At 40.0% G+C, this 23,341-nt stretch overlaps 2 protein-coding genes across 6 annotated transcripts in view; one reads left to right on the forward strand and one right to left on the reverse strand.

Moving 5' to 3' along the window:
* osbpl5 (oxysterol binding protein-like 5) overlaps positions 1-2,171 on the forward strand; it is a 45,467-nt gene extending 43,296 nt beyond the window's left edge. For all 5 annotated transcript variants that reach the window (XM_023415474.2, XM_023415476.2, XM_087176417.1 and 2 more), the window contains one exon: positions 387-2,171. In XM_023415474.2, the coding sequence (XP_023271242.1) occupies positions 387-522 (136 nt within the window). In that variant the 3' untranslated portion in view covers positions 523-2,171. The remainder of the gene's footprint in view (positions 1-386) is intronic.
* A 19,783-nt stretch (positions 2,172-21,954) lies between these two features.
* On the reverse strand, positions 21,955-23,020 carry phlda2 (pleckstrin homology-like domain, family A, member 2). Its single transcript, XM_023415511.2, has 2 exons — positions 22,447-23,020; positions 21,955-22,309 (listed from the first exon to the last, which is right to left on the reverse strand). Exon 1 carries the CDS (start codon positions 22,902-22,904, stop codon positions 22,488-22,490), a length of 417 nt encoding a protein of 138 aa, XP_023271279.1. The 5' UTR covers positions 22,905-23,020; the 3' UTR covers positions 21,955-22,309; positions 22,447-22,487.
* Between the last annotated feature and the right edge of the window lie 321 nt (positions 23,021-23,341).

The raw sequence follows: 23,341 nt of genomic DNA on the forward strand, positions 1-23,341 counted from the left end.
GGGTACATTTTGTGTTGACTCAAGGAAGATGGACATACAGTTTAAATACAGAAAAGGGCTGTAGTTGCAGTTTCACCAAATGAAAATGCAGGAAAGTCTGTTTTTATTAATTTATTTAAAATTTTTATTACACACATTCATTAATGTGGACATGAACTTTGAACCGGTCAACCAAAGGGTGGCTTTTCCTTCTTAGATCACTATAATTGAAGGATTGTATCCAGAACATAACTAAAAGTCTTAAATTGACCGATCCTTTGCGTCATCTTGAGACCCATACGTTTTATCTGGGGACCCCTTGAGGATTCCTGTCCCCCAGGTTTTTATACACTGTTGCTCAACTGTGTTAGACACTTGTTCACCCTGACCCCTCTCTCTCCCTGTAGGAACCTGGTGGCCCTGAGCCGTCAGCTGGCTCGTCAGAGGGCGACAGACGACAGCGTGTCGCTAACAGGCCGTCACTGTCTCATCCTGTGTGTTATGCTCCTCTCTCAGCTCCTCCTCAACTACGTCTTCACCTGAGCCCACTGCTCAGGGAGGAGTTTCCCTCTGGCACTGATCTGGCATTAGATCCCTCCAAAAAGCACAGACTCTAATCAGCAATGGGGCCAGAGAGACCTCAGATCAGTGTCAGGAGAGCAACTTTGTCCCTTTGTTTCCTCTGAGAGGGGAAGAGCACGGACATTATAGCAATAAACACAGCCACAGCCACCGCCTGTCAGTCATCTGCAGAGAGGAACGGCACCCCCTAGTGTAGCCAGACTGAAACAGCACCGGCACCCATGCACTTTGGACAGGAAAGGAGGGATGAGAGACAAGCACGGCTAAAAAGATTTTGAACAAAAAGATGATATGTATGATGAAGATGAAGAATGATTTTGCAAAAAGAAATGACAGAGAGGATGTTTCACCATTCCTTAGTGTCTTTTTATATTGCCCTGCAATACTGTTTATCTGTGAGTGTGCTTGTATGTGTGTTGTTCGTACCTACAGTAGGCCCTATGGGCGCAGGCAGATCACCGCTTGGACTTCTCCTTCTCCCCTTCCACTCCAGATTTTGGGCCTTAACGCTGAAGCCAAAAAGAAGATGAAGAAGAAGAAGAAGAAGAAAAACACAACGTAAACAAACGAAGAAGGAAAATCTTCCAACAGTGCAATTCTTTGTGTTTTGTATCGATGTACGCTCAAATACACTCTGTCTCGTCTTTTAATGATGATGATTTTACCAAAACAGTATTTATAATCTGAAAGATCAAAGAGTACTTGTTTACAGGGAGCACTGTGTGTTCGTAGTGACACGCAGGAAGGAAGGATCATGGGGATGAGGCAGGGCAGAGAGCCAAACAGAGTGTCTTTGAATTTGTGTGCCTGTAGTGCTGTAACTGAACGGATAATAGCATAGCACTGCTTTGGTCTAGACCACGACACTAGTGTGTACAATCAGTTACATAAAGAAGCAGAATGTGGAGGAAGAAAGAGAGAACAAGTGGAAAAACAAGGAAAAAATCGGATACTTAGGCCTAATAGGAGGAGTTTGTGTGTGTGCATCTTGGTTCACACCATGTTCAAGTGACTGTTTTAAGATGTAAACACTTAGTAATGAGTTGCTTGTTTATTCTTTTAATCAGTTTGTATATATTTGTCTGGCAGTTATTGTTTCAAAAAGAGATTTCAGAATGTATTTATTGGGTGATTAACCTTGACTTTCCTAATCTAATTCAGCTTGGAGGACGGAGACCAGGGGTGACAATCACTCTCCCATGGTTGTGTGGGTTCATCATACTTGTGTATGTATGTGCGTATGCGTCAGTGTGAGGGAGCACATGTGTGCGAGTAAGCCATTACGAGTTGTGCTAAACAGAGCCAAGTCTGTGATCTTGGTTTTTAGCCCTAGAATTTCAATCTCCGTTGCCAGTACTGATCTACCCGACGGGAGAGAATCGGAGAGCACAAGAAGGACGTCGACTCTTTGAATGCTTTTATTCACACTTTTAATTTGTTTATTCTGTTCTTTATTTTCCCGTTTTCTACTCTACTGCCATGTTGTTGGGATTCTACATGCCAGATATTTTTGTCATATGGAACGAAACTACAGAGAACATGATGTTGCCCGATGTTTTCATTCATACCTGTTGCATACTGTAGCACTACAGTAAAACATTTTAACCCGGCCGCTGACTTGACTCTCATTATAAAAGAAAATTGTATCCACTGGGCTTAAAAACAATGAGAACTCTTACACTTTACACAAGAAATTTGTTGTTGAATATCCTCCACTAGAGGGAGATGTTGATGTGACTTAACCAAGGTCTCGTCACTGTGTTAACCAAACTATTCATTATATCTAGACTGCAGCAGTCAGGCTGATAATTCCAGGCAATGGCTTCAAATGAAAGACAATGTTAGACTAGACAAAACTAGAAGGCTACGACAAAGATCTTCAAATCCCTAGATGCAACAAAGATCCATACAGCAGCCCACACAAAAGATTTAACAACGATGGGGGTGGGGGGGGCAACATTTTTTGCACAAATGACATGAGAACTGTGACAAGTGGTTGACTGATACAGTTACTGTGTAGAGCCTTGGGCACAGGCCTGAGGGTTGAACCTGAGCAGGTGAAAATCTCTTGGTAGACGCCACATGGATCAACAGATCTGCCACACACACAGATTTAAGCCCCAGTGAGGGTAACCAGATTGTGTTTAGGAGCCTCCCCACAGTGCAGGAGGCCTTTAGAGCGACTGATGTTCAAGTACTATTCACAAACAACACTGAGTTATTCTACTTATATTTTAAGTAGAGGTAAAATTACGATATTTGTAAATGTAAAACAAGCTAATTTCTTTTTTTTTTAAATATTCAAAGTTACCAAGTTAGGTCTTAGAAAAATAAAGATAAATTGGATTCAGTTGGAAATTACAATTTCTTTTTGCTAATTTCTGCTGCCTGTCGTAACAGTGAATGAGCCTGCAGCTGCCCAGTTTATGATGCTTACTGGGAAGCCGACAACACTTAATAAGGAATGTGTTTCAACGAGCGAGCAAAATTCCTTGCCCATAAATCTTAGATAAAGCAACATTCCCAACTTAACTTAAACAACCCAAAAAGTAAAAGCACCCAGACAAAAAAGATCTTCTAAATTACAATAGACGAGGTAAAGTAGATGTACAGTAACTGGATATTTTCAATCTTTGTATTTTTGGTGGTTTCTTCTGCTCACTTGGACAAGAGACCGACAAGGAAAACTGCTGGCACAGTTTTGGTAAATCACATTGCAGTCTCAGGATGACAGTGCAGTCATGCCACCTTTTCTTTGAAATCAAAAGCTATGACACAGATGAATTAGCATAGTCACATACACCAAAACATCTATCACACTCTAATTTCGTAATGTTAAGTAATAATTTATGCACAAATTAAAACAGGATCTGTGTCTTCACATATAGTTTTTTTTCATGTTAAACTGTCCTTCATTTCCTCTTGTTTCTACATGTATTGATGTGAGTGATGGCACAACAACATTAGGGCCTCGTTACTGCAGTCTGCTCTCTAGAGAAAATCTTTGAAGTGTGATGAGGTGAATATCTGTCATATCAAGGTGTCAGGTCTATCCAAACAGAGATTAAATTACTGACGTGGAATGTGTTTGTGGTTAATGCTCGCTGTTACTAGCCTTTGGTGTGGTTCAACCTGATCTGAACTCTGAACTCAATAAAAACTTTTAACCATCAAAAACTAACTCTGTATCATACTGAGGTCTAAAATGATATAGCCTGCAGCAATGTCACATTATACTGCCAGTTTTGTCTTTAAGTGACTGTGAAACAAAATGAAATTCAATGATTGTAGTTTCCATTTTGGCTCTGACTCACTGAGCCCTTGTAGATGAATTCTTCCTACTTTCTCCACTTTATAATAAGGTCAGAGGGGCGGATACCGACTGAAACAAAGGTTTTATATCCAAACTTTACTGTGCCAATAACAGGTCAGATTCAACTGTATATCTCCACACAAATCCATGTTTGTATCATCTCTTGCCCAGGTCTTGACAAGCTATGTGTATCGTCTTCTTTCTACAAGAGAGGCGAACTGGGTGAAGACGAGGAGAAAAGCAGCAGAGTGGGCAGCTTGGTAGCAGGGTAAAGATCAAGGGGTAATCTCCTCCTCCGTAGCTTGTTTCCATTCTCCAGAGTTAGTTGGATGTTTGAGTGGGTGCACACTGGACCATTGTGTTGTCTGACAGTGTGTGTGGGACTGATGGAAGGAGTGACAGTCCAAATTAGGCCACTGGAGTGTGTGTGTGTGTGTGTGTGTGTTTATTTTCCAGGCAGTAAGCACTCCATCATTCTTTGAGCTTGTGTGTGACATATTGAGTTTGTAACACCTCCAACAACCTCATGTGTATCGCTCTTTTGTCTGTGTCCATGTGTGTTGGTGTGTGTTTACATCTCCTGGCACCGGATGAATGAAGGGTGTAAACTGCTCTCTGGTCAAATACACTATCCCACTCACAGCCAGAATCAACAGAAACAGTGCGGGGAACATTCAAACATCACTGAGTCAGACGGAAGTGGAGCAACATGACATCAACCAGACTTCATCTATTTTTTTTATTTTTTATTGTTTCTGTTACTTTGCCGACAGAGCTGGTGCTGACCTCCCTGGGGCCCTAAGCAAAATTCTAAGGGACCCTCTTACCTGACCTGTGAGCCATGTTAACAATTTTCAAATATAAAATATTCTTTAAACTATGGCTTGGCTGAATACTTGATGGTTATGCCCAGTTCCCAGTATGCGGGAACTGGTATGTGTGTGTGTGTGTGTGTGTGTGTGTGTGTGTGTGTGTGTGTGTGTGTGTGTGTGTGTGTGTCCCTCCCCCTCTCCCCTGCTCAAGATTTCTTCCTGTTAAAAGGAAAATTTTGCCTTGCCGCTGTTGCCAAGTGCTTACTCATGGAGGGAATTGTCTGTGATTAATATTTGAAAGTACGGCCTAGATCTGCTCTATATGAAAAGTGCCCTGAGATAACTGTTATGTCCTCCAATCGTTATGTTCTGTTATGATTTGGCACTATATAAATAACATTGACTTGACTTGACCCACCTTAACCCCCTCACCCTAACCCCACTCCTTTTACCCCTTATCAGATACAGAAGTTTCATCTTCAGTTGAGCTGGCGTCATTGTGGATACCAGCACCACTGCAACATGAACAACATAGGGGTACAGCCTCTCCTGGCTACACAAGACCCTAAATAATGCAAGACAGACCATACATCAACAACATGAACTGTTCATGTTCATGTTGTCTCATTAGGATCCAAATATTAGTTTAACCAAATAAACATGTACTAATTACAAAATTTAATGAATGCATTGATGATACTCATATTATTAAGTTTATATGAAGTATTAAAAAGCTGTAAACATAGAAGAAATTTGTTGTGTTAAGTAAAGTAAAGTATTATGTAACCTGTATTATGACATGTCACAGCTTCAAATATAACATGTAGTAATGAGTAATCTTCTAACTCTCGGCAAGAAAGCGAACAGACGCATTTCACAAAAATCCTAAAGGAGTTTTAAATCGAAAAAAAAAAAATCGAAAAAACAACTGGACTTGGTTATTTGTCTGGGAAGACGTTTGACCTCTCATCCAAGAGGCTTCATCAGTTCATGTACGCATCTGACCAGGCTGGGACTATCTTCCCAGACAAATAACCAAGTCCAGTGGTTTTTTCGATTTAAAACTCCTTTAGGATACTATGACCTGGACAAATGAGAATATTCACAGGCTTATTTCACAAAAATGTTAAACTAAATCTGATCGTATTATGTACAGTAATATAAGGGATGTTTTTCATCTTTTATTCCACATTACTCAGCCATGCTTAGACAAAAAACAATCCTTTTATTATCTCTCTATGATCTATGCCCTCCCCACCCTCTCCTCCTCCTCTGTATTTTATCCCCAGGTAAACTGAGTGAGTGGCCAGCTGCATCAGGGTGTGTCCTGATTGTTTTGGCCGAGGTGCAGCAGGAGTCAGGTTGGATGTTTGCTCTGTCGGTTGCCGCCGCTCTGTTGCAGCTCGGGCCTGTCCCGAATAAGTGAATCTTGTTGAAAGGCAAGAGGGAGGCGCAAACAGAGAACTTGTCCAGACTTGCCTTCCAGAGGACGAGGGAGGCAGTCTGGCAGTCTGCGGCAGTCTGGGACACCCTGAGGCGATGTGTGTCATGGCTATTTCTTTATCTTTGCTGCACAAGATCAGATGGTGTCAGGTTGACTCCACTAAGTAAATCAGTAAGTCACTGCTGAGCTCTTCATTTTACCAGTAGCCCTGTAATGCAGGGAGCAACTTTTTGTCTGACTCTGACAATGATTCATTGTGACTGAGTACAATAACTAAAGTAGTGCACTTAATTAGCATATTTACAGGAAGTACTTGTGCTTTACTTGAATATTTCTTTTTTTTTAAATAATTTTTACAAAACGGTATCTTCTATGAATGAAGTCCACTTCCTTGCTTGTTGTGGAGGTTTTGACAATAACACATGGTCATCATCAGTTGATGTAGTTTGCTCAGTTGCCATGGAACTACAGAAGTTCCAACAACTACATTATTAGTACTTAAGGAGACAAAACATCTTTGAATTCAAACCAATCATTTTTGTGCTGTGAATTTGGGTCTCTACCTGTATTCCATTGCAGACCCTGATGTGGAGCACTGTGAGACAATCTGTCTAACTTTATATATTTATTTAGTTTTTACTGAACCTCACCAGCTCTGTTTCCTTGAGGAGGTAATGAAACTAAACTCAAACAATTCATGAAACTTGGCCTTTGATGATTCAAAGGATGAATAATTAAGTTTCACTTTGAAAAACTCTTCCAGGCAAGTACTGATGTGTTGGGGTGGCTGTAGCAATGCCCTGCCTGTCTGTTGCCATGCCAGCCACCCACATCATGTGAGGAGAAGGATGCAGGGTGGCCTTCTTGTGCAGACAGGTAGACATGACCTGTTAAAACACAGACAGCTGAGGATTCAGGGAGGATCTTTTTCATTTTTACCTTCATGAAAAAAAACGATTTGTCCACAGAGTAGGGGAGAAATGTCAAAAATAGTAAGGTGTGATAATGAACAATCTCTCACTAAGTTATAATACAGGTAGTGATTTACCTGTATTATAACTTAGCGGGTGACGAACCAGCCATTATACAACCTGCAAATACAGTTATTACAAGCTGTACAGTGTCACGCTTTGGTTTGTTGCCATGTTGGCGGCACTGCCTGTGTGTGGGGTTTCCATGTAGAGCTGCTGCTCTTGCCGAATCTTGTCCCTGAGCACTTATCCTGTCCCACAGTTTAACGAGACAATCACACACTTGCTCAGAGGGGATTTATCACTACACACCCATCAACACCAGACTTAAATCCTACTTGGAAAAAAGAAAGGCCAACATGTTCTGTCTGTTCAAACAAAAAGAGAATACTCACAGAAGAGAGAGAAATATATCATTTTTTATCACATAACGTGAACAGAGGAGTGACCTTTGACCTATACAGCATGCATGTGGTTCTGTAGGTACATGAGGTTGTATGGTATGTAAATTAAGTCTATGTATAGAGCTTCTCTTGTCTTCTCTTGTCTTCTCTTCTCATTTCCGTCTGTAAGTCAAACAGTTGCTGTTGATCCAATAAACAGGGGAGAGAAAGCTGTGACATGAGGTCACAGCTGCTGTCTCTGTGTGTTTGAAATCCTTTACAGACGTCATACTTGCTACCAGGATCAGCATCAGCATTAACACAGAGATATGACACAAGGGAGTTTGTTGCCAGCAGGTTGTTGTGTTTACGAACAAACACACTTGTGTCTCTGGGTCGAATTTGCACATTGAAAGGCATTCAATGTGCAAGGCAAGACAGTGTGTGGGGGCGCAGCATGAAATTGAATAAAACCAAAGGAAATTACATTAACATTAGAAACTCGCAGACACACAAAAACACCAAATATCTTACTTGACAAACAAGAGAGGGAATTTCTTTTCAGCCATCCTCACGCACACTGTTTTACAGTGTGTGTACCAGCTCACTATGGAAAGATAATAAATTACATTGCACTTACACAAAGTACGGACAAGCACACACTGTACATGCACCCTTCAGATTTTCTACAGTAGGAGCCTTTGTTACAGGGGCCACGTCCTCTGTGGCAAGATTCTGACCCTAGTTAGAGACACAAGAAGTGTATGTATGGGTGTGAGAGAGTGTGTGTGTGTGTGCTACTGTCATCCATCTATATACACACTGTATGTGGCCTGCCCACTCAGCTCTTCCACCCATGGGCCCAGATTCCAGTGGACCTCCCTGCTCGGGTGTTGGAGGGGGTGTTGGGGTTGGAGAGCAGGCTTTGAAGGAGGCTCCAGTGACTCATTACCCAACAATCCACCCACCCTTCATGTCCTCTACACCCCCCAAACATCTCCATCCTCGTCCCTGCCCCTTGTCCTTTGGCTCAGATAGCCAACACAGACACTCACACAGAGACACACACACACACACACACACACACACACACACACACACACACACACACACACACACACACACACTATGTGATAACTGGCTGAAAAAAGGAGATTCTGTTTCAGTGGGGATTGTGTGGACCAAACTGCTGTGAAAGACTCCTCTGTGTGTGTGTGTGTGTGTGTGTGTGTGTGTGTGTGTTTGTGTGTCTATGTGTGTGTGTAGATTGTGTGGTCAGTGTGCATTATGACATTCATACGCCAAAAGCCACTGCATTAAGTCATCTATAATATTTCACAGTTTTAACAGCATGTGGAACTACTTTTTGCAGAGATATCATCTTTCATATTTAATGTTCCAACTTTTCATGTAAAAAACCTGAAATCCTAATCTCTGCCTCTATCTCTCCTGCTGGAGTAATTTCCATGGGGAATGTGTAAACCTACACCACAGACTCCTGTTCCCACTGCTCACATGGGTCACACACCCACCTTTAACTGGTGTGAACACAGATCTGTACACCTCATGGGGACAAAACTAGACATCTGCATCCATGTTTTTGCAATTGGTTGAGGAGATGTGTATGTTTTTAACATACTGCAGGGTGTCGGCATACAGTGTGTTCATTAAAGATGACATCCATAGGAGGTGACATCATCGAGACTTCTCGTCTGGAGCACAAGGAGCAAAATCACATTTTCAAATACATACTGATTCACAAAACAGAATAATTTGTTTCTGCCTTCATGGGAAAATGTTTCCAGCAGACTCACAAATAATGGATTTTGAAATTATTATGGAGAGTAATGCAAAGCTCACAGCCTGTGCCCAGTTTTCAGACTGATTCAATGTGAAATGTGAAACAGGGTGGAGAGGAGAAGGAGTCAGTGAGACTGCTGCCACAGAAAGCAGAACTGCATGGGAGCTGAGTGTCACTTTTTTGTGACTTGCCTTGCTTTTAAACCTCTTTTGCATTCATGTTTTGTGCCAGTTTTGATGAAAGAAAAAAAATGCGTTTGCCAAAATGTGGATTACACAGCCTGTAGTTTTCTTTTCTTTTTGATATATTAAAAGCTTTAATACCACCACTCAAGTTGTAAAGTTACTTTTTTGTAAATGAATTTTACAACTGTGTGATGCAAATAAGGATGAGGTCCCATATTTCTATAGGTGCAGGTTCACGCGTGTAAAAAACATATATGTGTACATTGTTGAAGTGTGTTTGCACTGCATTTTAAGTGTGCTGTCCAATTTGATTAATGCTGACCTCCAATACAACCATAGCCTATTTGGCAAAAGGTTGCCACTTTGCTCTGTCTCGGGGCAGCGTGTGGACAGAGAGGACCATTGTGAATTCCCCTGCTTCATGGGAAAGACCCTTGAGCCATGAACAACAGGATTTCCTCTTATTTTAGGCTTTAGTCTTCCCATTTCCTTTTCCTATAGGGGATTTATAATAAGCAGCCACTTACAACTCTGTCAAATAAATTCAGATTCTGGCCAGTTTGAGTTTTTATTGGAATTTCCATCATCCAACATTTCAGATTCAGAACATATAATAGACTTTTTCACTGCTGACATTTTGACTTGTCGTGAAATCAGGAGCACAGATGTAATTAATGACAAATGATTCCACCTGTGGCTTTTCTGCTATGATGCACCACACTGTCCGCCATATCAACTTTTTACTGTATGTTGATAATATGTTCAATGAATTAAAAATAATTAGGAAAAAAAATGAAACTTGGTGTCACTGTGTTTTTCTATCTGCTTCCTGTTTGTCAGACCAGAGTTTCCTCCATTCATAGATCAACCCACACAGACATCCAGCTCCTGGATGGCTGCTGAGAGATCACATCCCCACAGCGAAGGTATGCAGACTCGGAAACACAAGCCTACACCCTGATCAGCAGTGATTAAATACCCTCCACAGTGTCTATGAACAATACACCTCTGCTGTGTTGTGCTATGATTGATGGAGACATATGTTGCTGGGTCAATACCACACTGCTGAAGTGATCAAGGAGCCAGAGCCAAGCAGCAAAACATGCAGGACCTGGGACTGCAGGAATGTATTGCATGAGACTTTCTTATTAAGGGATTTTCCAGCTTCCCTGGCCTGTTCTTTGTTATCCTATTACACTGAGAAAGACATTATCTAATTATCATGTAAAAAATGTGTTTTTTTCCAAATGTTTCCCAAAATCTTTGTAAAAATTTTGTATAGACATGTATACATGTTTTCATATTAATCATAAAACTATAAATACAATATAATGCTGTAAAAATGTTCTTAACCCGTTCTGTTTTGTACGCAAAATGCAAAAACTGCTAAGCCTTCCACACAGGGAATATAACTCAAAATTTACATAGAGTAAGTGAAAACATTTCTTGAACAACCTATTGGAAAAATTGTAACCAAATACATTCATAAAACTACCAGGTTGTTACTGACACTGCTGGTTCATAATTTGTTGTTGTTGTTTGGGGTAATATGAACACACTGTTGCGTTGCTCATTATGGGTCAAAAGGATTTTAAGGGGTTTCATCCACAGCTGACCAGCTAGTTGGGTTACTTAGACCCAAATACTCATTCATTAACTTTCCCGCTTGGCCACTGTTAGATAGTCTGGCTCTATCTTGCCTTCAGAGATTCACAAGACACATTATGGGCAGGAATTTAAGGTAAACTAATATTAAGTCAAAGTTACATTAGCTGCTAGTTCTGGCCATCACAAATTTGTCAGCACTGCAAAGTTGAAGTAAGCTATTGACTAAATGAAACAGCGTAAACCTCCTAAATTGAATGTAACATGATAAAATGTCAGTAACCTTAAGGTGAAATTAATTAGGATTTCTAGGTAAAATGTAATATATTTTATGTTAGCTGCTAAGTTTGGCCATTAAACAGAAATTTCCTATTAGAAATCAAGACTTTTCAATTGCTTTAGCTGCTAAGTATGGCCTTGAAACATACATGCAGTTATCAGAGAATATCTTCACAAAATAAACATTTTTCAATAATATCAGCTGCTAAATTTGGTCACCATATCACTCAGATATGGCCATCACAAATTTTATGAAAATGAAACAGCAATATGAAAATAAAAATCAATAACCTTAACTGTTAGCTTAGGGCATCACAAAGTTCAAGTCAAGGTAACATTAAAGTCAGTTATATTATGCAATACAGTATACAGGACCCTCATAGCACTCAAACCTGCACAGACTGAATTAGCTGAGAAAGAACAACTGCTTATATAGTCCTTTTCTCTACTGAACAATTAGCCACGGGAGAACCAAATTTCATTCAGGGGTCTACTTCTAAAAAGATTAATTGACAAAAAGTTACTTTTATTGGTAAACATCAACAGTACAAACAAGATGTATGTTATAATTTTACTATATAATATTATATTTTAATATATAACTCTATCATCACTCTAAATCAAATAATCAAAGACAAATGCTTATTAACAAAGTATATTAAACCTTTGACCACCCCCACAGTCATGGTATAACCCGTGACATCACTGATGACATCACTGATGACATCAACAAGAGCAGAAAAGAAAGAAATGTTTGGCCGCCTCCCCTTTAACTCATGGAGTACATGGTGAGTGTGGAGAGTCGGAGTGTTCAGATTAAACCAGTATAGTACAACTGTGTTTAAGCAAATAATAGTGAAGGTAACTGTAACACAACTCAAAGCTGACCACAAACAAAACTGCCATCCTAAGTATTTGGCATTTTTATTATTTAGCATTTGTTGCTACTTTCTAACATTTCAAAGGTAGCATTAGCAAACCATTCTACATTAGGGTTGGCTTCAGACTTTTATGAAAGTTTGGACATTACAAGGCTAGCTTTAGCTACTAACTCTTGGACAAAGACTAGCATTAAGCTGCATTATACAGTGCTACTAACAGTGCCAGCACTGGCTGCAAGAGTTCTGAAGTTTGGACATTACAAGGCTAGTATTAGCTGCTATCATAAAGTTTGGACATTATATGGGTAGCATAAGCTGCTATCTTAAAGTTTGGACATCATAATGCTAGCATTAGCAGCTACTTTTGGACATTTCAAGGGTAGCATTAGCTAACCTATGTACATTAGGCTAGCATAAGCATCAGACTTTTTGGAAGGTTTGGACATTACAAGGCTAGCATTAGCTGCTAAACTTCTAATGTTTGGACACTGTGAGGCTAGCATCAATGGCTACTTTTGGAAATTTCAAGGGTAGCATTTGCTGCTAACCTTTTAGACATGGGGCTAGCATGAGCTGTTAACTGTTGGACATTTCCGGCCTAGGTAATACACTTCACTTTGTTTTCCTGTGATTTGATTTCAATGTGTTATGGAAAATTTGTCACAATGGAAAACAAACATATATATAGTGAAAGACAGGAAGCTAAATAACATTGATTTAACAAAAGTTTTTCATGTAATGTATTTGAACTTTAATTTCAGGCATTTCAAATTTTCCATACTACAAAGGCCAAATCATGAAAACCAACCAAGTATACAGACACAATGCACACTTTGTCAGCATATTTGGGGCCATTTCCCTTTATTTCACTTTTTTTGAGAGATTTTGTTTATTTGTTGAATTTCCATGATTATGAATTTTATCATGAAATTGAACACCAAACAGACTTTAAAAAGCCAATGGGTTATTTGATACTCAAAGTTTTGTGTTCCAATTACAAGTGGTTTCAGATGCAGGTGAACAAACAGAAAACCATGTATTGAAAGCACACCTTTGCCACTGCAGAACTACAACACCCAGCAGACCCAGTCGCAGACGGAGGCGTCTGTCCGGATGCAAACGTGTGTGTTGATAGTTTTACTCAGTTTTACTAATATTTTCTGTTGTTTCATCTCCTCTTCATATTATCAGAGACACAGAGAAGAAACGTTTCAGAGAAGAAATCCCGGACGAAACGGGTCTTATGGTGAGTTTATAACACATAACATAACAACCTCAGCTAATTTTAACTAATTAACCCAGTTAACGTTAGCTCGGTATATGACTTCCTATGAATGAAAATTTTGAAATTTGCGTACAAACTTTAAGGGGGTGGGGCGTCAGGTTAGTTTTACTGTGCAAGTGTTGATAGCCGATCAAATGAACTGTTTTTGGTTGTTATTTCTGAATGTCAGCTGATCAACAATCACATATATTGATTGGCTAACCTCATAGTGAACATGATGACAAATGAAATGCTGTTTAGGACTGAGGAAGCTGTGCAATAATCTTATAGTGTAGAGTAAGATTAAGTGTAGATTGATGAGGGGGAAAAATGAATTTAAATTATTTTAGCATAATGCTGCAACATAACACATTTTGAAAAAAGTGAGAATACTTTATGAATGCACTGTATGTCTAGGACATCTTAGGACATCTTAGTATTATTTTCCTAAAAAGTGCTTCCTGCAAGCACATAAAATTTTTTCAAACATTGTTGTAGTTACATTTGTTTTCCTTGTTTTCAGAATTGATCAGATATCACAAGAGGTCCAGCGGCTTCTGTTATCGCTGAGAATCCTTACATATGCCCAGCGAGAGGGAAACTGCACTTAGTGCTGATTGACGTGACACCAGGTAAGATATTTCTTATAGTAATATGTCATAATAATAAAAAATTACAATTGAAAGACAGGTAAGACAATTTTGAAATAAGACTGTATTTCTGATTTTTCTAACATGGTATTAGTTGGTAACTGTGTTGTTTGTCTTAGTACTGAAAAACTGAAGTTGGGCTGAAGTTGAGTTCATTTGAGTGATTTTTGGATTCACAATGTCCAGTCTTGTCATAATAGACTACAGAATCAGTACATTCATAGATACCAATCAACACCAGTACTGCTTTGGAAATACCAGTCATCATATACCATACTATTTAAATGTTAATGTGATACTATGTATTATGCTCAAACTGTTTAGTTGCTAAAGATGAGAGCGCTCTGAATGTCCTGCCAACTCTGCTTCCCCCATCCATCTACAAGAGAGGAGGAATAGTCTTCAGACCGACATCAGAGGAGTCCCGGAGGTCATTTATTGACATGCAGACTGTAAGTTTTGCTTTAGTTTTTCTACTTCAGTAAGGGTGGTCATTTGTATTGCTTGATATGTTTGACAACTATGAAGGTAATTTAGGGCCGGAAGGTTTGAAATCAAAAAAATAACCAACTGATTATGAAACAAAACCCATAAATTATCAAAATAAAACTGTAAATGTAACGCCAAACCTGTACACTAGAAAAATTATGCGAAAATAAAATCTAAGGAACAAACGAGGCAATTAAAATCAGTTGTTCTGTTTTGATTATGTAACACAATCAGGCTTTGTTCACTCTCGGATCTGTCTTTGCTTTCACGGTTTAATTCTTTCATTCCCAGTTCAATGTTCTGTTGTTATTATAATAATAATTATGATAATAACAGTAAATAAAGTATTATGGCAATGAGACAGGAAATAACCCAGTGTATTGGTAACATGCAACCCAGCAATAGACTTAATCACTAGGTTGTGTCAAATTAACAATCAGAATTCTGGGTTGAATCGTAAAACCCACCACTTTCCCATAGTTACCCAGTGATGGGGTCAAGGTCAGGTTGTTTTTTAACCCAGCAGTTTTTCAGGGTACAATTATGGAAAATGTTTAATATGCTACCGGCGATGTGTAATTTTTAACTGTCAAAACTGTCATGAAAATGGTTTATCTATTTTCATTAAGGGTGTTGTTCCATTTCTTTGCTCATGTCAAACCATTTCCTGAAAGTAGAGAGACAGAGAGAAAGATAAATTGAAAATCGTTTAGTAGAGTGTTTGTGCAGGGTGTAGTATCTCTTTTGAAATATCACATGATTAGGTTGTACCTGGTATGTTGTTGGCTTTGGTGTGGCAGGGGAATTCCTGCATCCAGTTTTTTTCCCCCTTAGAAAACTCATCTTCGCATTACTTCTAATATTCCCTATGCTGGAATTTTCCCCTCCCTTTATGTTCTCATTTATCTTTCTTTCTCTTTCACTCGCTTTCCTCTTGTGTAATATCTGCGGTGAACTAATTTCCTCTTGCCCTGATAATGGCTCTGGACCCAGGGTCATGATTAAAGGTTATTACAACCATTCATTTCACCCTCCGTTTCTTGTCAGGCAAAGTTGATCATGTTGCTGCCTTATCTGCTGCACCAACAATCTGATGTAACGCGTGTGATCAGCTGTGGTGTTATTTAGTGGAACTTTTGAGACGATCACATGGCATCACTAGCACTTTGACCTCAGATTTCTTGTTTAGAATAATTACGAGGAGAGGTGATAGGAAATATTGTCAATGGAAAGAATTATTGATCTTGTTAATAAGACCTGAAATAAAACCTTCAGAATCAGTTTGAACCGCGAATAATGGTAATGGCACAGATTGAGGAAGTTTGAAGAGAGTAGTTGATAGATTGTAGATGAACTTGAGATTTGTGTGTCTGCATGGACTCAGCAGCTACTTTCAGCTCAGCAGCATTGAGACATCTTATTCCTTTGCCTCTTCTAATGATATGGAGGACAAGTTAAGTGCATTTAGATATTGTATGAGGTTCTGTGACTCAAATTATTACTTCTGATAAGAAAAGATATGAATAATATTCAGTAGATACTGTATTTATTCAACGGAAGAATAGCTGATTTTGCCATCTCATCTAATAACGTCTACAGTTTAAAAAGCTTGATATTGTTTTAATTTAAAGGCGCTTTCAATTATTTAATTTTAAGTCTCAATCCAATGATTTGGGTTCAACAGACATTTGTTAATATAAAAATGTTGAGCTCTGAATGATCTCTCACATGGGACTTCCTGGGACATGTAATGTTATTGTAATCTGTTCTTGCTCATCTCTTCACACACCCACTCAGGCAGGTGCTTGTAACTAAAGCTCCCCTCAGGAGCCCAGTTAGACTGTGATCAGACTCCTGAACCCCAGCTGCTCTGCTCCTCTGCTCACAGTCCCATCATCCACTGTGATCCACATGTTTCTGTAACTGACATGTTAAATGATTAGTCCCGGTTGTATGGAGATACACATGTAGTTTTGGTTTGTCCAGGTTTTCACAAATAAGACCTCAGCCTCTCTAACTTATGCCTCCATCCCAAAAGAAAAAAATGACTTTTTGGAATGAATTTTGGGAGCAATATTTCTTTCAATAAGTGTTTGTGAGGACAACTTTGTTTTTTTGGTCTGTAGAGTCAAAGGGACATTTTTTTTTTTAGAAAAAGATTGGTATTATATCAATTACTGGATAGATTACCATGAAACTTTGTGCAGACATTCATGGTATCCAGAGGATGAAGGTTAATGACGTTGGTGATCCCCTGACTTTTCCTCCCGTGCCACCAGCAGGTCAAAGTTTTCACTTTTCTTGTAAAATTTTTCAACATCTATTAGATAGATTGGCACAAAATTTTGTACAGACCTTCATGCTTCCCACATGACATATCTTACTGACTTTAATGATCCTGATGTTTTCTGTAGCACCACCATGAGGTTGACATTTATGGATATGGGCAAAATTTCTCAACTATTGGAAGCGTCGTCATTCTTTCTTTTTTTTTACTTAAGTTAAACTCGGGTCTAAAGTTTAAAGTCTACTCCGTCTGATGCGGATTTTGCGTTGCCTTCTTCCTCAAGGCACAGAGTGTTTGTGGAGCTCTCTCGTCCTCAGCCGTCCGCCCCCTCACTGCCTTGTAGACATTCCTGACAGCGTCTCCTCTCTCTGTCTGAAGCTTCTCTCTGGACAGCTGGGTCTTAAGCAACATGATCCCTGCTCAGCTCTGCAGCCCCTGCCGACACTTTGTGTGTATATATACAGCATGTGTGTGTGTGGTTTTGTACATCCAATACACACGCATGTCTTAGATATGAGAGGTGCCACATTCATAAGATTCTATGTGAAAAAGAGGCCTACAAAGAGAGATACTCTGTCTATATTTGGGAAAATATCACCTTACCCTGACATAGTTTTCTTGTTGTTGTAGACTTTTTTCTATATTTATGGTGTAGCGGATGTGGTCTGGACGTGGAAAGCTATTAGGTTGCTATTAGGAATGTCTCACAAACAGAAAACAAGAAGTCATCGCTCTCTTGGGAAGTTTTGATGTTATAATCTCTGAAACGTGCTTCTGAGTCCCATGATTTCCGACAACAGTACTTCTTGCAAATCCACATTTTGTTGTCCACATTCAGTGTTGTTCCCCTGCCTCTGAGGGTATTTGAGTTACACGTTTGTGACAGTCACAATCACAGCCAGCATGTGGACAGATAGAGCTGAAGATGCAGATCTGGGGAGTTCTTTCCCCGTGACTCAGCAGACAGAAATGGATGTCCGATATAAAAACAAAAACGGCTGTCATGGCCACAGACGATTTGGAGAATGACGCCTTTGTGGATAAGATGAGCGGGGAAATTTGTCCAATTTATCTAGAATACCAGATCTGGGAATCAGATGACCTTTATTTGGATGAAGGAATGAGAAATGGGAAACAGCAGTGAACCACGGAGAGCTGGATTCTGGTCAAACACTCACATTTCAACCTTTTCGGCCCAATTTTAACTGTCACAAACATTCAGTTTACCGTACAAACCTGGTGCCTTTACATTGCCTTAGTTATGACCCGAGGGCGTGTGTCTATCTCTGTATTTACTAAGGTATGTATTTTGGTATGCGCTCACCTGAGCCATGCGTCACAAAGGGAAATACTTACAAAGGTTCTTCCAGTAAAATGAACCTGTAAATAGCACATAAGTGAGATAATCCATTCTTGTGGTTTCAAAAAAATAAAAAACACATAGTACACCACTGCCAGCATTTTCAGACAGCTATAATGTTTCAAGCTTATCAGAGAACAATAACTATAAGCCACTATGACATACAATAATTAGACACTAGGTCTTGGGGGTTGTTAGTATTCAAACTCTTACGAGGCCTTGCTTAATGTCCTGGTGGTCTCTGTTGTTTGGGTTTTAGGACGTTTTTATTTACATGAAGCACTAGTGTTGTGTCACGCTGGCGTCAGATTGGAATAGAAGTTTGCAAGAGATTTACAGGAAGCAGTGCGACACCCTCATTCAGCATGGGGAGCTGCACTGAGTCATGACGCATACCTGAGCAAACCCTTGAATTACGCTGTGAAGTGAAGTGGTTGTAACATGTCATGAAACTGTGCTACAAAATGCCCAGACAAGATTTTATGTAAAAACAGACAGACTTGTCATCACAGCTGCAGCCACAGTTTTCTATATTTAGCATCTCTTTCACTTTCCACTTTTAACTTGATAATCCATGCTCACCTATTAGCTTTTCAGACCTTTCAACCGCAGTTAACAACCTTGCTCAACAAATGGAGGTGGCACAGGTGTCATCCTGTAAGCTAAGCGTATAACTTAAGTCGCACAATAACAAGACCGTGAGAAGAGTGAAGAAGGCCGATGAGATGTAGCTGAAAGCTTTGAAAAGCTAGTAGGTGGACCTTTGATCTTAAAATATTCTGTTGCGTATTTTTCTCAAAGATCTAGCATGGACTTTTATGGTTAAATCTTCTTTTTGGAAAATCCAGCATGTAGGATTTTTAGAAATACTCAGGTGAAAAATATCAAATCCTCCCCAAAATTGTCTCACCCTTTGTTAGAATTTTCAAATTGACAGAAAAATTGCAAACTTTTCTGATTATTTCATTAACTTAGCTAAAATGTTGTAGCCTAATTTAAATCTTATTAAATGTTGTTTCAAAACCTCCCTCTCCACACTGTCAAAATATAAATCTGGGATCAGAAAAGTAGTGTTAAAATCATCAGATCCAACCTTTTAAACCCACAAAATGTAAATGTAGAATGTAAACTCCTTCAGGTTAAAAGCCGTAAATTTTCATACACGGAGCTGAGAATGTGAATGCAGTGTCCTCAGTTTTAGCTGTGGCCCTGCATGTGAAGGAAAGGAATTTAATTATGAACATGATGGTTTTATGTTTAACCTTTACAAGCCTAAAATTGCATCACATTTTCTCAAATCTAATCTAATTCACATTCTGTCCTATATTTTTCTTTCCAGGCAATTGGCTGGTCTCACTTGCAGCACAATGTTCTGATGGCCTGAATTGTTTTTCATGTTGAGGCAAACTACTTCTTTTAGGGAACGATGTGAAAGATTTCCATCTGCATGTCAATACAGATTAATGTCTTGAGATGTTGTTGCTGCTGAGAATTCGAGAGAAGTGTGCGTGGGAGTGCTGTAAATGATGAAATGTAGCGAGACATGTTTCTTCTGGCCACCAACCTTCACCTCACAACACCCTGCTCAGCTGTTACTCCGCACACACCCGCTCATCCTGCCAGCGCTGTCTTTATGTTTACAATAAATGCCTGTGAATCACTAGTTATTTGTCCTGCTCGGTTTAAAAGCTGAAGACAAACTGAAGATGTGTCTACGGGTCACGGCCCCGCACACACATACATCCTCTCCATTTAGTGCATTTATCTTTTCATTCAGAATGTAACAATGCACTCACTGTTGCGCAGCCATGTGCCATCCACATAATGAAAGCTTATGGAGCGATGACGTCGAGGCTACAAGTATGGCCTGAGTGTGTGCCAGTGCTGCGTCAGGGGATGTTTATACAGCCTGAGATCAGAGAGGAAGACATAGTGTGTATGTCCCTGTAGTTGGTGTGAGTGCAGACCAGTGAGGAAATAAGGAAGGTGATTTTACATTCTGTGGCCAGATGTTAAGTCGATTATGACGTCGGAAATTTCTGCTTCAAAAAATTAAAAACAGGATGTTATTGTCTTTAAAAAAATAAAAATAAAAAAATAAAGATTCTCGTGCTGACAAGAACCGCTGTGCGGGTTTAGGCTCAGGGACCAAAGGTGCGTATGTGTGCGTGAGATTAAAGTGGTGCCAATTTGTGAAGGAATATTTTTAGAAAGGAGGCCCATCCGCTCCGGTAATACTCCTCAGATCAGTCTAACCCTTTGATGCATTCATTGTAGTGTGATCCCACTTCAAAGCTGCACACAGGGACGGGATGGGACGGGGAGGGGTGTGACTTTGCTACACACTTCATTACTGCTGGCCAGAGATTCTGCCTTCTGTCACCTCTGACCTCCGGGCATTTGTGCTCATAACACACTTCCACTCCACATGATCCACAGCCGGAGGTATTTATGTGGAAGAGGGCTCAAGGCAGAGCGGACAAGTTTTAAAAAAAAAAAAAAGATTTTTTATGTAGCTCCAACACTGTGGCTCAAACTCCAATTGTGTTCTATGTGCACCTGTAAAACACTTTAAAATAAAGTTTACCCGTACGTACTTTTCTAAACTGAATATTTTTTAAGAGGCTTATAATAAAGCCAGTAGGAATCAGTACAAACACAACAGCTAAATGTAATGTGTAGTGCTCTGTCTTTTTCATAGACTGTCTATGAATGTATAAACATAACCTGCCCTAAGTTTACAAGTGTGTCTCTTGGAGGTGAATCTACAAGACAGCTGCATAAAACAAGTCAGAAATTACAGCATATCCTACAGTGTATTTACATACTAAGCTTCTGACTTATTAAATGTGCCCATCACAGGGCTAATATCAATATCTCATAATAATGCTATAATAATATGACAAGTAGTTTTTTCACATCAACTTTTAACCTGCATTTTATAATCTCTCTTTTGTAGGTCTAAGGTCCAGAATATGACTAAGGCCTTGCTCACAGCTTTTATAACAGCAATTAAATGGGTGTGTGCCTATGGTGTCACATTATATCCAATGACACAGCCTTTATTTATGATAGCAGGGCAGTAAAGCAGACTTCCTGTGTGTTTTTTGTTGCCCTGAAAAGAACAAGCATCTGATAAGGAGCCTGAAGAGGAGTTTGTCATGTGAACACCTGTTAGAAAGCAGCTTAAATATCATTTAAAAGCCGACATACCAAACAGGGTAACAAGCCACAAGTAGCCAATACCAAATTAAACTGTGTATTTTTAAATGTAACTTCTTTTTTTTTCATTTCCTTTCCATCTGTGCCTCTCTATAAACCTACCACACCTCAAAAACAGTTAAGGTGTGTTCAAAGGCACCACTGAGTCTTTCAAGTGTCCCGTGCTGGTGACTAAATCTGCTCCCTTATCAGTTATTACTCAAGCCTTGAAGCCTCCATACAGTGTCACATTCCACCTGACAGCAGACAGGAAAGGGACTTTCCTGTCCCCCACTCCCTTTTTTTACTTTTGCGGTCTGGCATTTACTAAGAAATACTTTTGTTGGAAAGTGTCCCTGCCTGTTAAAAATACTGTTACTGACACTATAATCTTGTAATGAGATACTGAAAGAAAGAAAGTATCTCTAAGTGAAAAAATAAAAAAATAAAAGCAGAGAACAGCAGGAATTTATGTCAAAAATGTAGGAATATTTATTCAAATAAATACCATGACACACTGAACACACATTGAAATAGTAAATAATTTAAACAACACAAGCTGTTTGCCAGTAACACCATATCCTGGAAACAAATAAATTAACATCATGGTCATCCCTCCCAGGAGAGCAAACTTGAAATAGTTTTGACAATTCAAGGGTTCAGTCCTGAGTGTGGAGCTTCTGAAAGTCTCTCCGTCTGTCTGTTTGGATCAGTTGTCCCGTGTCTCCGAGAGCTCAGTCCTGAACAATCCTTCATCTCTGGACCGGATGACCTCGTCTTCCTTTTTGGTCCGCGTATTATTTCTTTATGGTCCACATTGACACTGGAGGGAGATAGAAAAAAAAAACACGTCATTAGTTTCGAGGTTCTCCGACTGTGTTCAGCTGAACTTAATGCTTATTTTTTTACTCATTTACATTCATATATCACGTCAGCTATATGTCGTGGTGTGTCTCTCACCATATTAGGAGTGGTTAAGTGCCAGAGTCTCCCTTTGCGGCTCAGGGCGCCCTCGCCATGCGCCTCTCCTGCTGTCCGGGCGACGCGCTCTCATTGTCCTGTCGCGTTTTAAAGTCCTGGATGGCCTTTCTGTTCTGGTAATCAATCAGGGCCATTGTGATCACTGCATTCCAGCAGTTCTCCTCTCCAGAACACCGGAAATCGATCTCCTTATTGTCTGTGGTTACGATGGTGAAATAGACGAACTTGCCGGTGCGCTCCACGCAGTCCACCTTCTTGATGGACTGCAGCTTGAGCTCCTTGCCCTTGGTGCGCTTCTGCGTGTCCGCGTAAATGTTGAGGCTGTCCGTGGTCAGGACGCACGTCTTCCTCTTCCAGAACTGGAGCAGGTTGTCGCTCCTCTTCTCCAGCTCTCCTTCCTTGAGGACCTGGCAGATCTCCGCCGCTGACATTTTCATTTTTTATGTCGGGCAGGTTTCTGAAACCCCTGCTTCCCTGCTGTGTTGCCCGAGGAGCCCGAGGAAGGAGCCTCTCTACCTACAAGCGCTTTGATAATCCAGAGTGGCGTTGTGAATGAACTAAGGCACCACATGACTTTTATAGTGTACTCTGGCTTGAGCCCTTCCCACTTGACGTCATATGGTTTGGGAATGCATCAACAGTTGCCAGTAGAGTAATTCAAGGCTGTGTGGGCGGAAGCTGTGGCGCAGGAGGGGGCGAGGGGCAGAGGAAGTCCTAACGTGGACCTAATTACACTTCCAGCATGTTAATTAGTAATCCACATCCTACTGCGGAGATTAGTCCAAATATTTGCCCACTCTGTGGTAAGTGATTCAGTCTAACATCGTTAATTACCAGATGCGCACAGTGCACACAGCTGAGGTTGTGCGTAAAA

The sequence above is a fragment of the Seriola lalandi genome, unplaced genomic scaffold (genome assembly GCF_002814215.2).
Source record: "Seriola lalandi dorsalis isolate HSWRI2012SDOR001 ecotype SW California unplaced genomic scaffold, Sedor1 jcf7180002054553, whole genome shotgun sequence".
Taxonomy (NCBI): domain Eukaryota; kingdom Metazoa; phylum Chordata; class Actinopteri; order Carangiformes; family Carangidae; genus Seriola; species Seriola lalandi.